The sequence below is a fragment of the Salvia splendens genome, chromosome 6, assembly GCF_004379255.2.
Source record: "Salvia splendens isolate huo1 chromosome 6, SspV2, whole genome shotgun sequence".
Taxonomy (NCBI): domain Eukaryota; kingdom Viridiplantae; phylum Streptophyta; class Magnoliopsida; order Lamiales; family Lamiaceae; genus Salvia; species Salvia splendens.
The window spans coordinates 30,725,156-30,741,758 of record NC_056037.1 but is presented as its reverse complement, the minus strand read 5'-3'; the positions used below and the strand labels follow the sequence as shown (position 1 = coordinate 30,741,758).

General features: G+C 38.7%; 1 protein-coding gene across 2 annotated transcripts; it reads left to right on the top strand.

The window, feature by feature from the left end:
* The first annotated feature begins 7,065 nt into the window (after positions 1–7,065).
* Positions 7,066–10,601, top strand: LOC121806518 (nucleolar and coiled-body phosphoprotein 1-like). 2 transcript variants are annotated; one of them, XM_042206584.1, is made up of 7 exons: positions 7,066–7,345; positions 7,470–7,534; positions 7,649–7,689; positions 7,807–8,426; positions 8,924–9,013; positions 9,840–9,901; positions 10,369–10,601. In XM_042206584.1, the coding sequence occupies exons 1-7, from the start codon at positions 7,136–7,138 to the stop codon at positions 10,472–10,474; spliced, it is 1,194 nt and encodes a 397-aa protein (XP_042062518.1). In that variant the 5' UTR covers positions 7,066–7,135; the 3' UTR covers positions 10,475–10,601. The 2 variants fall into 2 exon arrangements, with proteins under 2 accessions (XP_042062518.1, XP_042062517.1); XM_042206583.1 differs by having other exon boundaries at positions 7,804–8,426.
* The last annotated feature ends 6,002 nt before the right edge of the window (positions 10,602–16,603 follow it).

The following is a 16,603-nucleotide window of genomic DNA, read 5'->3' as shown; positions in this document are numbered from 1 at the left end:
AAAAGTTCTGAGATGGGGATATTATTGGCCAACCATGGTACAAGAGGCAGTGCAGCTCGTCAAGAAGTGTACGAAGTGCCAAATTCATGCAAATGTCCCAAGGATGCCGCAGACCGATCTATACACTATGCAAAAGCCCTTGGCCTTTCATGCAATGGGGCATAGACATAGTGGGACCACTTCCTCAAGCTCCTCGGCAAATGAAATTCCTTATCGTTGCCGTGGACTACTTCACGAAGTGGGTGGAGGCTGAACCATTAGCTACGATAACGAGCTCAAAAGGCATTGGACTTCGTCTGGAAGAACATAGTGTGCCGATTTGGCATACCCCACATCCTCATCTCGGATAATGGGACTCAGTTCACCGACAAGACGTTCAAGAATTGGTGCCAAGAGCTGAACATACAACAGCGGTTCACTTCGGTCTCCCATCCCCAAGCAAACGGACAAACGGAAGTAACGAACCGGATTCTGGTGAAAGGGTTGAAAGCTCGGTTAGAACAAGCCAAAGGACAATGGGTAGAAAATCTCCCTCAAGTCCTATGGTCCTACCGAACTACACCCAAAACCTCCAACGGTGAAACTCCGTATAGTCTGGTGTACGGCACTGAAGCCGTAATTCCGGTGGAGATCGGCGTACCCAGTCCCCGAACTCTAAATTTCTCCTCAGAAATGAATGACGACGGACTGAGAGCAGAACTAGATCTCGCCGAAGAAAGAAGAGAATTGGCGTGCATAAAAGCAGCCAAGTATAAGGAGCAAGTAGCCCGGTATTATAACCAAAGGGTGAAAAAGCTTCAATTTCAAGTGGGAGATCTCGTCTTGAGAAACAACGAAGTAAGCCGAGCAGAAAAGCTGGGCAAACTCGAACCCACATGGGAGGGTCCATATCGGGTTGTCAGAAGTCCTCGGCAAAGGGTCTTATAAATTGACTCACATGTCAGGAGAACAAGTACCCCGAACATGGCACGTCTCCAACCTCAAAGAAGTTCCACTTGTAAGAGACAAGTCCGGTCAGTCCGTCTCGTGTCTAGTTCGGTCATAGGGGTATGTGTTTTTATTTGTTTGTTTTTTACTTGCACCTTTTACTTGTCGTTTTATAAAAAGTTTAGAGTTTTTTCTTTCGTCTTTTCATTTTTTCTCTATGTGTTTTGTCCCTATGTGCTTGTCGTCTCTTACAAATGGTACCAAGGTATATCGTTCTTAAAGACTGATCCCCTTTTTAGATCGATTATTAAAGACTATTGTGAGTCCAAGCTTCTAAGGAGGAGTATAAGACCACAATTCAGCTTAACAAGCAGTCCGTCTGAAACGAACTGCAATAAGCCAACGATTGTGAGTCCAAGCTTCCAAGGAGGATACAAGACCGCAATTCAGCTTAACAAGCACTTCGTCTGATACGAACTGCAATAAGGGAAAGTCCGATCCACGCGATAAACCTCGCCGAATTAGGACGACCAAGTTCGGTCAAAGAAGTTTACCTCATAAGACCGGGGATGACCATGTCTAGTCAAAGAGGTTTTACCTGCATAAGACCACTTCGGTTAACTGGGAAAGTCCGATCCACGCGATAAAACTCGCCGAATTAGGACAAGGGAAAGTTCGATCCCGGCGACAAAAATCGCAAAATTAGAACACAAACCAAGTCCGGTCAAAGATGTTTATTTCATCAGAACCAAAGACGAGTCCCGGTCGAAGATGTTTATTTCATCAGACCAAAGACGAGTTCGGTCAAAGGTGTTTATTTCATCAGACCAAAGACCGAGTCCGGTCAAAGATGTTTATTTCATCAGACCAAGGACCAAGTCCGGTCAAAGAAGTTTACTTCATAAGACCGAGGACAAGTAACGATGAAATTTTTTTCGCTAAGCTGTAAATACAGTGTTAGAAGCGAAAACAAAATTTCATTTATCAAATCTTGTTCGGCATACAACTCCGCTACCCTACAAAATGGCGTTACGCTATTACAAAGGACTATTCTAACCGTCCAGGGTTTGCTGAAGTTAAGCCACCTATCTGCAAATCCCTCTGGAAAGCCGAGTTCGGTTGTTCCGAGCAGATGAAGAATAAGCAGGTCGACGGAGATGCTATCCCTCGACCCAACGCCTCTTTCCCGAGCCCGAGAAGTCCTAACACCTCGGCGATGAAGAGTCTCTGCAATGAGCATCTGCTGATCTTGCTCGCTCATAGTCACAACTCATCGGCGAATTTCAGTCCGTCCCCGTCTTGACGATTCCGGTTGCTCCTGAGCCCGTTCTCGTCTTGAACGTTTCCGGCTGTTCCGGAGTTCGTTGTTGGCTGGGATTAGGATTTTGAAACAGGGAACCAGAGGTTTGATCTGGAGTGCGAGCATCTGTGGCAACGATATGCCGAAGGAATCTTTCTATGGAGGGGGCGCCGAGAAAGAACGAATGTCGTACCGAGAAGCCAGCGCCGTAATGATTTCACAACTTGTGGCAAGCCGAGCTCTCCAGCGCATTGTTTCCTCCGGAGTACAAGATATTCCTCCCACAGTTCGTCAACTCGACTCTGAACATCTGAGATGGTCAATCCACCGCGCACACGGATGTAATCCTCGACGCAGTCCTCTCAGCAATGGTCGTATTCAGCTCGGCCTCCAGATCCTTCTTATCGGACTCTAAGTCCTTATTACGGCCTCAAGCTTCACTAACGAGCCAGAGCTCGTCATTCTTCGTCTGATCGGCTTATAGCTCTTCTCTCAGCTTCGTCTAAGCGAAGAGTACAGCCGTTTCCAGTGAAGTATCTCCATCTCCTTGAGTACAAAGCAGCTATATTAGTTCGGCAGCTGTACCGAGCAGATAGTAAAATACAACAGGAGTAAAGGCGAGTACGCAAAGCTATAACGAAGACAAGTGTAGAGAATTTTTCATTCACAAGGAAAATTTTTTACACTAGGGCTTCAAGGCCATTTTACAAGGAAGAAACTAGACTAGAGAAGGGAGACGAAATCATACCTCGCCAGCTTCGTCTCCGCTCCTCGGTCTGGTTAATAGAGCTTCTTTCTCTTGGGCTACCTCAGCCTCGGCCTCGCTTCCTGCCGGCCATCGCCTACCGCCTCCTGATCGGCTTCCTCCTCCGGATGCCCGTGCCCGCTCGACTTCGGCCTCCCTCCTATGCGGCTCCACGCGGCTCGGCCCTCACCCTCCTCCGTGTAAGTCGAAAGCGGGTGAAACGGGTCCCACGGAGGCAAAGATAGCCTCCAGGTTCTCGTCCCGATCAGCTCGACAACTCCGGACTCGGTTCTGCAGAAAGGCAGGACCGAGGATATGAAGCGAGCTCCTCAAGGAGCGGCAGATTCTGAAGCCGAGCAAGCTATCTCTCGGCTGTACAGGAGGCAGCACGACGTCGGGCCCCTGCTCGCCTTATCGGCAATTAGTCTATACCAGACTACCGACAAAGGCCGAGAACTGGCTGCTCAAAAAGAGTCTCTCCGTGTAGGCACGGAGACCCTCTCCTTGGGCCAACCACGGCGCAGCATCCCTCCGTTTCGTCTGCTTCTCGCTGGATGACGAGCTGGTTTTTGGCAAACTGAGCTTCATCCTGGGCCGAAATCCTAGCAGGCCCTGGCTTTCTCAAAGTTTGGCCTTCAGCCTGCTCGGCACCGGGTGACAAGCAGCCGCCAATTTCCTCTGCATCTCGGCATAGTCGTTGGACGCTTTGGAGAGTTCGACGGCGACGAGCTTGGAGAGCATATCATTCCTCTGAAAATGGATAAGGAAAAAAGTTAACAGAGGGCACCAAAAATACAGGACAGAAGCCAAGCCAAGGAATCAAGAAGACAATTCACCTCGGCGAAGTCCGTGGGCCATAGAAATGGCTCACAGATATGCTCCGAAGGAGGCGCCAAGACCATGTCTTTCTCTGGCGCTCTCGGGGGCTTCTGGGTCTTCCCCTTCCTATTTGCCGAAGTCGACTCCGGCTTCTTTGGACCCGAAGAGGTCTTTTGCCTCTTCGGATTCTTCTCGGCATCAGGCGCCGAGCTGGTAGCCTTCTCTCTCTCCGGCTCCACAAGCTCGGAGGACTTTCTGATAGCCTTATTCAACATGAACACTGCCAAAAGCAAGAAAGCAAAGTCAGATTTTCTTCGTTAAAGCAGTAGAGCATAAAGATAAAGAGAAATCCTCACCCTCGGCCTCTTCGTCCGAAGACGAGATGTCGAACACGACGTCGCCCTTGACGAGCTCAGACTCCGTGTATTGTTTCCTAACTAGGGGAATCTTGTTGAGCTCGCCGTCGAGCTCGTCCAACGGTTCAGGCCGAGGGTGACGGATAACGGACTCCGGCCCTCTCCAGGGAAAACTAGGAGCCGCGGTCCTATCATAGTAGAAGAAGCGATTTTGCCACTTCGGCCACTTCGTTTTACAAAAGGCCCTAAAAGGCTGTAAAGGGATCAAGTAAAACCAAGACCCCTTCCTCTTAAATTGAAAGAATTTAAGGATCGCCTTCAAAGACAAATCCCTTCCTAACCTACGGAGTTCGGCAGCGAAGGCCGACAAGTGCCTCCAAGAGTTCGGAGTCACCTGGCCTAAAGGAAGCTGAAAAAAATCTAGTAAATCTATAAAGGCAGAAGGGAGGGGGAAACGAAGCCCGCATTCTAAGCAGGCCTCGTACACGGTGACGTAACCCTCCGGCGGGGAGTCAGCCCTGTGATCACCGTCAGGTACCACCGCCTTCCCCCCAGGAAAAGAGTATTTTTCGTAAAGGGATATCACAGTATCCTTACTCAAGATACTGTGAAAATACTCTACGGTCTTCTCCCCGGATTCTTTCCGGCTAGAAGACCCCTTACCCCCTTTCCTAACGCTACCCGACTCCGAAGAAGAAGAAGAAGACATTTTTCTTACTTTTTGAAGGTGAAGATAGTCTGAAAAAATTCTTGAAAGCGGAGAGAGAATTTTCGCAAGAAAGAGAGTATAGAAGACGCAACAGCAAAAGTGCTTCAATGATGAAGAAAGAGCGTATTTATCAGATACGGGAAAGATTTCGAAATCGTTGCGCCGTTTCGAATCCCACCTTTTCAGGAATCAACGGATTTTTACTGTCGCATTTAATGCAGGCATGCGCTAGGCACGTCCCCTGACGTCAGCCTCCCCCGTACCTTTATCCAGAATGCCGAAGTGACTCACCTCGCCGAAGTGATCCACTTCGCTTTTCGGGGGGGTAGTGATGGGGTACGAACTAAACCCTAATGGCAAGCCCAATAACAGTGACGGCCCATCAGCCCAGAGCCCAAGAAAGAGTATCTGTTCGGCACCAAAGAGTTCGGCACGACCAAAGAGTTCGGCACGACCAAGAGTTCGGACTCAGCCTACAGCTCGGTAAAAGCCGACCAGTCAAGCTCTCCTCTCAGATCGGCAAGAGCTGATCGGTAAAGTCCAGCAGTTCGGTCTCAGCATTCGACCGAACTAGGAGTTGGTGGACTCACGAAAGGCCTCCACGACCTCCACTATACCCACGATCTATTTAGTGGTATGAAGCAGTTATTGAGCAGTTATTGCTCACCCACGATCTTGTTAGTGGGCTGCAAACCACGATCCTAGTTCAATGTATAAATAGAACTTAGATCTGATAGAAAAGGGTTAAGCTCTCTAGAGAATAAAATCATATAGCAAGTCTGTGTTGTAAGCTGTAACCAGATCAAGCAATACAATCCTTGCCTCCTTCTCGTGGACGTAGATTTACCTCTTCGCACGTAAATTCACGTGTCATAATCTCATTCTCTACCTTTTACATCAATTGCGGACTCATCAGTGGCTTCTATTCATAAAAGTAAATGTTTCATCTTAATTTTTAAAATGTTAATTTTAATTAAAATTTTCTTGCGATCGGAGGCCGATACTTCTCTATCTTTTTTTATAGAGTATAATATTTTTTAATAATTTACTTGTTCTGTTTGAACCAAAAACTAACTAGATTATATAATCAACTGATTATATATTTCTTTCTAGATTTTGATAAGTATTTTTTTTATTTTAATGGGGAATCCTGCAAAAAAAGATATCTCTCTCTCGGACCTGTAGTTAAATTAGTGTGCAGTATGGTTGATCAAAATTCAAAATAATGTTGTGTACAAAATTTTAGATAGATAAACTCTACGGCCATTAGTGAAGTGGTAAATTGGGAAAAGAATGTGCTTTATCGCATAACTAAAGATTCATGTCACATGTTAGGAAGTAAAATACACAAAAACTTCATATTTACACAAATTAGTTAAAATATTCACACACAAAGATTACTCAAATCCACAATCAAGTGCAACATTTTCAATAGGTTGAAAGGTGAAGACTTATTGGAAAGTTCAAGACATATGCATCAAAGTTTGTGTGAGTTGTAATAGAAAAATATTACTTGGAACTCTTAATCTATAATCGGTTAGAAGTCTATTTTTTCGCCACGAGTTTAAAGAAATGTTAAAAAAATATGAGTTGAAAAAGTAATAAAATGTGTATCGCACTTTATTATATGAGTATATTATTCCCCATGTCTCGGCTAAGATGACATTTTTTTTAATTTGTGTTAAATAGACGACACATTTCTATTTTTGGTAACAACAAAATAACTTTCTCTCCAACTAATACATCCACCCACTTTTTTCTCTCTAATTAAAATATTTAACTATTTTTCTTTCTCCATTTAATAGCTATAGTCATTTTCTCACCCTACGATTAAACACATTCACTAAAAAGTAAAAACCCTAAAATTTTGTGTGAGACTAACAATTCTGTCATGTTAGCCGGATTGGATGGAATATGTTATAATTAAATATAAATGGAATGCGTTAGTAAATGGTGAAATTTATTTATCATTTATACTAAAAATAAAATAGGTCTCCATGAGCTAGCAAAATAAAGTGAACATCATCAAATGAGCCCAGCTCAAGCCCATGTACCATTTCATTCCACTGAGAAACTGGGCCTGGTTCGGGATAAGTTAGCTCGGCCAGTTAATTTATTATTGTTTATAAAATAGGTGGGACATTGAATTTGGTATCTTAATTTTCTTTATTTTTTAAGATATTATGTACCGCGCCAAACCCTAAAAGAAAAACCCTTCTCCATCGACTGGGAAGAGCACTGCCGCGTCGCTAAGAAGCTTCTACACACACGCGAATCGTATGCTTGGAAGCTCTGACGCCGGGTCTTCCCTCATTGCATTCAAGCCGCGCCAAATTCTTCTCCAGCAGCTGAACCGTTCGGCTTCGACACCAATGGCCCAGTTGAAGCCAGAAGACGAGTCTGTTTTGATCTTCTCCGTCGCGCTCTGGCTCCAGAACAAGGGATTTTCCAAAGTCTTCAAACGATTCTGCGCCGAAGCTGAGATTGAGGTATTGCGTGTGTTGTGTTTTCGATTAATGATAGATAGATTCATTTGCTTGGAATCGAATGTTTGCTCTACAAATTTGTTTCTGCATATAACTCTGTTGCTGACATTGTCATATTTTGGGGAAGGGCGAAGATTGGAAGGGGAAGGCGCTTAATTTGAATGATGTTTTCTCCAAATATCTGGAGATTAGGTAGGCAAATTCAATAGTCTTTACATTCAGGGTCGAATGGTTATTTTCAGCTCTCCTATGCTTGTTATGTTTATTCCTTTGTATTCATGCTGCTATCATTGTCTTTCTCTGCAGCAATAATGCCTGCAAAGTCTTTAAGTTTGAGGCAAAGCAAGGTATTGTTTATTGGATGACTTCATGTTCGAGTTCCACTTATTTTCATCCTGATTATTGGATGATTGGATTTTGAATGACATGGATAATAAAAGCTGTTCTATCCTTCTGTCCAGAAGAGCAGGTAGTTGATGCCGAAGAAAAGACTGCAAATGGTACAGCTGCTGAGGAAGTTAAACGCAAGAAGAAGAAGAAAAAGAGCAAGGATGGCACTTCAGTCAATGGAGGTGAAAAAACACTTGAAGATACAGTCATGACAGAAAAGATAAATGAATCACATGAGAATGGCAGTGAGGAAGAAAGTGGCAAGACATCAAATGCATCAAATGGTGACAAAGTGCCCGAATTAGAGGAGGACCAGTTGACTAAGAAACCGAAAGAAAAGAAGAAGAAGAAAAGCAAGTTGGCATCAACGCCGAATGCTGATGTACCAGAACAGAAGCAAGAAGTTTTATCATCTGAAAAGGCTGAGGCTGCAGAAGATGTGATTGATGAATCTAAGAAGGCATCCAAGAAAAGAAAAAGAATGGGTCTGGGCGAAACTGAAAATAAATATGATGAGGAAGTAGCAATTGAAGAGTCAAAGTCTAAAAAATCCAAAGGTCTTGAAGAAGGCAAAGATGATCAAGCAAAAAGTGAAGCTACTGAAGAGGATTTGCGCAAATTCTCTGCTAACAACAATGAAATGGGCAAATCAAGTCAGAAAATATCTGCAAGCAAACAACCCAAAAGTTCTGAGGTATGTGCATGGCTCTGTTTTAAAAGTAATATAATAAATAATTTTAAGGAGATACATTGTGTTGTAAATTGTTAATATGGATGCCTCATATTAGCTAGTATGTATGTAAGCAAAGATTATATTTTGAATCCTGAAGGTGCATCTCTTGTACTGAGAGTAGTATCACTATAAAGATCTGGTATCTCCTCTATAATGTTATAGATGCACACTTTAATACCATTTCATAATCACAATTCAAATGAAAGTAATTAAGCGGATGGGGCTGTTACTTGTTCTAGAATTCCATGCATGCAAGGTAGTATATATGTCCATTTCATGCATGTAAAGTTTGGTGGCTTGTGCATATTCGGAATGTGAGTAAGAAACTATCTTTTTGCTCTCATTTGTATGTTCTTGGAATCTTGTAGTGTATTGAGCATCTCAAAATATGTTTATTCTTACATATTTCATGTTTTGCCTTTTTGTCCATGTTGGAAATAAGTTTGATTTTTGTGCAGCCAACATCAGTGAAAGCATTCCAAAGAGTGAAGATTGATGAGGTGGAATTTGTTGATGACAGACTTCAAGATAATTCTTATTGGGCAAAGGTTTGTGGTTCCTTGTCTTGTTGGCTGATTATATGGAGTATATTTGTCAGTGAATGTGCATGTCTATTTGTGTTTGTATCTGCTAAAGTGATTAAAATCTTCTTGTGTAATATCTTGCAACCCGATTAACTTAATTCTCATGTTATCCAATAAGAAATCTCTTAAAAGGTGTAATTGATTGAACTTATAGGATTGCTGAATAGCATCAGAAGGGATTTGTTACTACTTATGATGTTGTGTTAAGGTATCCTCAGTGACTGCCCCATTTCCAATAACTATCACCTCCGTTAATCAGATTGACACTCATTTTCTGTTGTCCTCAATAACAGCACATCATTACCATTGAGGAATTTGAACCGAGCACCTTCTTCAATTCTCCATTAATTAGTTCTTTAGACTTAACAATTAGGCCTATAGTATTATGCAAGTGAAATATTGAATGTGGAATCATTCCAGCTGATATTACACTAATAGCTACCTTATGGGCAGAAAAAATTTATATATGGATGGATATCAACAAAATACATTTGTCTATGGAGTTAATTGCGCACTTATTAAAATCACATGGTTTGTCCGGATAGTAATTTTCTTGCTCGATCCATTTGTCTATGGAGTTAATGGCGCACTTATTGACTTCTGTTGCCTTTTTCAATACGCACAAGCCTTGAGTTGACGCTCTAGGTTCACTCACCTATTGGTTTTAAAGTTCAAATAGGTTGGGTGATTGTGGAAGAAAGTGGCATAAAATTGCCTTTTGTTGACTCTTGTGGAAAGAATGTGATATCTTTTGTCTTGTGGTATTAATTTCTTATGTAATTCATTGCAGGATGGTGCCGAAACTGGTTATGGTGCTAAAGCACAAGAAGTCTTGGGACAAGTCAAAGGAAGGTGTGTTTCTATTTAACATTTACCACCTAGAGTTTCCCCCAATTAAAAAAATAAATTATGCTTGTATCTTTGGATTTTATTTTTCCTTTCCTTCTTTTTTTATGGGGGCGGGTTGCTGGGTAGAGTAATAATGGAGCATTTATTGAATTTAAGAAAAATAACTACATTTCAAAGCAAACCTAAAAACATTCTGTGAATGAATTCCATATGAGTTCTCTAAATCTAATTTAGTACAAGTATTTTTTTAAACCGTGATGCTCACCCATCAATTTCCATTTGTTTGGTTATCTGAAATTATCCTTACGACACCGTGGTATTGCTATATCATTCTCCTTGTCAGTACACTTTTCTTTGCTTTTGTTGAGCTCTGAAAATCTTGTTTTTGATTTGTTTCTGGTACACTGTAATATGCACAAGGTTCATGTATTGTGTACTTTATCCTGGCCCTCTTGCTCTGTCGTATGTAGGGGCTTCCGTCACGAGAAAACCAAGAAGAAGCGTGGTAGCTACAGGGGAGGACAAATCGACCTGCAGTCGCACTCGGTGAAGTTCAATTATTCTGATGAAGAATGAAACCTGCATGTGAGGTTATGAACTCAGTAGTCCATTTTTTATCCCACAATTGGGAAGTCAGTTTTGGTGGTGTCCTATATTATCAATGTATAATGACACTGATATTTTGTTATGATTTTATTCTCCACTTGCTCTCTTCATGTTTTTTAATCTTCTATGGTCAACACAGATTACTCAAGTTATAAATTCTGGTAGACTATTACTAGTGTTTAAAGTTGGTTCCTTTAGAGATTATGGAATCTGGCCAAATCTAAGTAGGTCATTAGTACTGTTTTTCAATTCATTTTTTTCTCTGTTTTTTCCAGCCAAAAAAAATATGGGTATTTTTGGGTGTTCAAGGACACAAAAATGATGTTGATTTTCACCAACCACATCTTTTTTTGGCCAAAAAACTCTGGCAATTAAGGGAGAGTAGTTTGCAAAGCTTGATTAGTTCCTTTTATTCATTTATATTAAGGAGAAATGAACTATTTGGCCTTTGTGTAATTTGTAAAATTAACAATGCACGAAACAATTTCTAAAGTATTAAACTTATAAAATTGTACTACTATAATTTTTTATTGAAAATAATAATAATGCTAATATGGACCAAACATGTGCCAAGAGATAAGCTATGTGGAATGAGTTCAGTATATATTACTCCTGTCAATCTGGAAAATTTTGTTTGATAGCCAAGATATATATTAGACTTCTTTAAAAAATGTTTCAATTTATATATTGTAATGGATTACTTAAACCTTAATCTTTCTTTGACTAAAAGCTTAATTTTGAAAGTGTGGATATTTTGTTAGTTTTGTTTAAGTTCAAGTTTTGAATTGTTATGACAATATCATGGATATTCTGTTGAAAAGTCAGTAGATCAGATAATTCGGATATTTGTTTATCACAATTTTCGAATTTGAAAGCTAAAAATAACATATCACTGGTTTCATATTTCCAAATACTCAAACCAATACTTATTGACTTTATTAGTATTTTTTAAACTAAAGCAGGCGAATTGTTTTACCAAAATAACAACCATTTACTTTTATTAGTAATAATAACTTTTTACTTATAATAACAATATTTTCATTGTGATTATTAATAACAATAGTCACATATAAACACTTTCTTGTATTTATTACAAATAATATTTTTATTCGTAATAATGTTTTTATATATAGCTCATGATTTTGGTCATGTAATGAGTTTGGGTATATTTGAACCGAGTTTGGACTAGCGACTGTCCAGCCCCGGGTTGGGTCCGAGGCAGCCTGATCCGTCCCTAAGTCTGCACGTATTTTTTGGGGGGTATTGATGCCTAATATCACGAAACTTTTCAAAAATTTGTTTTTTTGCTGCTGGTGATAAAAATTTAACAAATATATAAGTTCGTGATATTATATGTCAAGTTTAAAGTTCGTGTGAATAAACAAATTTTGGAAAGTTTTGAGATATTAAACGTCAATACATTTTTTGAAAAATGATAACAAATGGTTTCTCGTCTACTCATATGATAACTTGAACCCTTGACATATTAATTGAAAGAGAAGCGTGTTACTAATTGAATTGTGCATTTTATCATGTAGATAAGTAGGTACATGTGACTTGTGTACTAGAAAAATAACTTGTGGTAGCAAAATATAAATGATAACAAACTTAAGTAACATAGGCGAAATTAGAAAGAAAGATGAAATGTTAAAGCATGAGGATATAAAATAAAGGATTATGAAGAGTTGGCCACATGAGAAGGTCGCAAGTCGCAACCATTTTCAGAATGACACATGTCACAATAGAAAACAAAAATTTGTGAAGTGCTCTAATTGGTGAAGTGTCTACAATTATCAAATGAAAATAAGTACTAAAGTTTTTAGTTTTTCACTAATCTTGTTTTAGTTTGATTAATATGTAAGCATTCCTATCATTATTTTCCTCAAATCAATAGGAGTAATCACATTTTCCCCAAATCATGAAATGCCCCATATGTTTAGTTATCCCTTTCACATGATGTCTTCCATTTTATTTTCTTTCTCCACGTCATATCAAATTCATTATTCATTAGTTAGGTTTAAACACATTACACATGCGAAAAATTAAATTTCCTCTACAAAAATATAATTAAAAATTATGATATTAACATACCGACATAATTAGGAAAAAGGGCATAGAGAAAGAAAATTGAGTGAAACATGTAGTTGGGTGTCCATCAATTAATGTTCATGCAAACCACTATGCAGTTTTAATATTAATAACGATACTATTAATTTCTAATTTATTTAAATAGTATTATCTGATTCGGCGACAGTTTATACGCCGTATATTGGCCTGCAATTTAAGTTTTCTTAATTTATGATGCTTTTATTTTACTAGTCGCTAACTCACTACGATTTACTTTGCAGGCCAAACTCATTTATTTTATGTAAAGTGTATCAAGAAAGATATTTATATATGTTTCACCTATAAAGATAATTTGTCAATGTTGAATTCAAATAACAAATCCTTCTTTTCGTTGTCATCAATGGATTAACCCATATGTTTTTTATGGATGGATAAATATTCCATGAAATTAAAGGTTGCGTCATAGTAATTTAAATCCGAAATACTATACTACTGGAAATATAGATTAAAAGATGGTGTCCAGATTTCCCTTACAAATCAGGTCTTTTGATGGATAACTTTGAAGAAATGAAACACGTGATAAAGATATATCGTGATAATCGTGTGATTGCGGTTGCAGATAGACCTTAGCTCTAGACCGGTGTTTGTTTTGGATACTTAGAACTCTGGCGTCGTTGTTTATGGTCTTACATTGTTCTTTTTGTTAGTTTAGATTGGACTTGTTCCTATTATTTGAGTATTGTACATGATCTATTGTTCACCTTCTCGAATGCCTTGAGTATTTTTTTCGTTTTATAATTTATCACTAAAATCGACACATGCATATCAGATTAACTCACTTCTTTGGTTTAACTATATAATTTTTTATCGTTTCATAATTAATATTGTGCAAAGTAGCCAGTGAGCCTACTGAAATAGTACTAATTTTCAACCAATAATACTGAATTATTAATTATGTGCTGGTATATATTTTGCTTTAGAGAAATATTAGAGGCCAAACAAAAAGTGAAACTTCCTGCTACCTTCCTCCTTCATGTTTCACATTTAGGGTTTGTTCGGTTACACACAATTGGTTTTGTGTGAAATGAAACCGGATAGAAATAAATGTGGGTGGTCCCACCTAGCCATATACAAATGCTGATGTTTGGTGATACCGAAATGGGTTTCCCTTGACACGAGAAATCCGTGCAGGTGACAAAATTGCCCTCACTTTATTTTCAAAATTCCACCCGCTACCCCCATGATTTAGCAAAATCCAAATACAATTTCATCTTCTTCTCCCTTTTTTCATGAATTGATCAATTCAGCCAAATTCTCTGAACATATACAATTTCATCTTCTTCTCCCTTTTCCCCTTTTTCCGTGAATTGATCAATTGAATCATAGTTACTTACAGAGAAGAGCTTAAGCAAGGGACAAAGAAAAGACAAGAAGCTAGTTGAGGGGCCACCGCCGTCATTATCGCGAGCTCCTTTGAGAAATTTGGGCTTCTGCATCTTGATTGGAGGAATTTCTTACACAAAATCTGTTTCTTTTACAAGAAACAACATTTTTGTGACAATTTCTGCGAACCTTGAATTTGACGAGGATTGAAGGTAGGAATTCAGCTCTAGCAAAAGTGTGTATGCTTTTGTTGAAATTTATGTGAATTTCTCCACCGATTGGAGTTGGATTTGGGGATGAAATTAGTGAGGAATGCATTTGAAGATTGTGTGGTTATGGCCGTTGCTGGTTCCATAAAGGGGATCATTGAAATGGGCATCTGCAGCGGGCGGGGGAGGGAAGGGCGCGGGAAGAGCTCATGGCCAAGTGGAGCTCCGGCTTGGAGCAAGCTTCGAGAGTTTGGAGTAGAAGACGCCAATCCGCCGGCAAAGTCTGGATTTTGGATGATGCGAACTGAGAGCTATGTGTGTGCCATCTTCCTCGCTGTCTAGGGTTTCTGGAGCTTCAATTGTTGTGTGGGAAAATGATTGCTGAATGAAGGGGGGCATATTAAAAAACGAGAAGGATAATTTGGGAAAGACACACCTCATCTGTTGATGACGTCCCGGATGCCGACTTAAAAAATATGTGGTTCCCAAGTAATTAAAAATTGGCATTTATGATTGCAACAGTGCGGGCTTTGCCATTTGTTCTGATAATTAAGACACACCGAACAACATAAATGCGCAGAAATAAAGCCATTTCTGGTGAAATCGGCCACACCGATTGTGTGTAACCGAACAAACCCTAAACGTGAAACATGAAGGAGGAAGGTAGCAGGAAGTTTCACTTTTTGTTTGGCCTCTAATATTAGGTCTTTTTCAAGACTTTATATGCAAGTCATAATAGTAGGTCTTTTTCAAGCAAAAATTTGACGAACAAGAATATAGTATTAATTATATAAAATTAGTTCAATATACAGCAATAAAAAATCAGTGTATTCGTACAAATAAAAAATTTATTACCAATAGTCACTTATTTTTATTGGTCAAATAAAGGTGATATGACTTGTTTGGAATAATGTTATCGGAACTTTGCTTATTCTTATCAAAGTAAATAATATTAGTGAAGATAAGTAATTTATAGAATCTCTGACCTGTCGCCTCGCTGCTTTGTTCCTTACTTGTAAAACAAACATTTGACAAAATGGAGAAAATGTGAAAAAAGCAAAAAGAAAAAAGGTAAAATCCATTGACCAATAAATACTTTTCAAACGGTAGCTTTGTAGAATATCTTGACCGTTTTGCATTTTGATGAGACAAAATCTATGTAATGCCACGTGGCAGGAAAGTCATTTGCCGACAGCTAAGGTAATCGGTCGTTGCAGCAAAAGGCGATTCCGTCGCCTTGGCGGCTCACATACTCCGGCCCGACATCATGTGAGGGGGTTCAATCCCGTTAAGGGGAGGCCTTAACCCACTGGCTGCCAGAAAGGTAATCGGTCGTGCTAACGCACCGGTGGGTTCGATGGCATCTCAAAAAATCCATCATTAATGTTAATAATATTCATTATTTAGTAAGTAGTATGCTTGTTACTTGATACTCATTTTTTTTCTTCCTTCAAAGCATATTAAATTATGAAATTTCCAACTCAAACATAAAAGCAAGAATTTCAACTAATTACGAAATTTCCTTTTTGCTGAAAATTGAATCCCTCATTCGATAAAGCAACTTTGGGATTATACTGATATAGCATGCATATTATTTTTTCGGATATACTTTGCCCTTTTATTTTTTGTTTATGTTATAATTACTAATATTGTTATGATACACACTTTAGTGATTGAAGCCAAACCAAATAAAAATATCGAAGAAAAATAATAAATGGTGGTGCATTATCATACTAGCTACATATAAATGTTATATTGTGATAGATTAATAGTACTCCCTATGAAACAATGGAATGCAACACAGTTGAAATTATAGCTCCTTTTTCAAATATATATCAAACATCATATGTGAAGGGTATAGAGCACAAATCGTGGACTTGTGAATTGATATATAACGTATGAAAGACTTAAAAGAATAAAGAAAATTGCACTGATTTATATCATAAACTAAGGGAAATTATATGTTAATGCCTTATACGAGCATCACTCTCGTTTCATGATAGTTTAATGTTACTCCTACTTGTTTTATTTTATATATTTAGTTTGATTCTAATACATTTAAACATGTTATTAACATTTTTAGTTTTACATAATTTATAAAATCAAATCCAATTTTTTATTTCATTTATTTATTTGTAGTTACAGATAAAACGAAAAAAATTAACAAAAAAATCAAACAATAAACAACGCTAAATGAGCCTGAAATCAAATGCTAAAAATATGTAGCATATATTTTGCCTGTAAACTAGTTTGAAAGTTTGATAAATTATGTTGACTATAATCATCCTTGTTTAGAAGTTTGGTTTACTCAATTTCCAAACTTTACGTTTTTCCTGAATAAAAGGTTAAAATTATATCATAGCAGATAATGAAAGGAATATAGATAAGATAGAGCTTTTACCAATTCACAAAATAAAATTATCTACATTCAATTCAAATT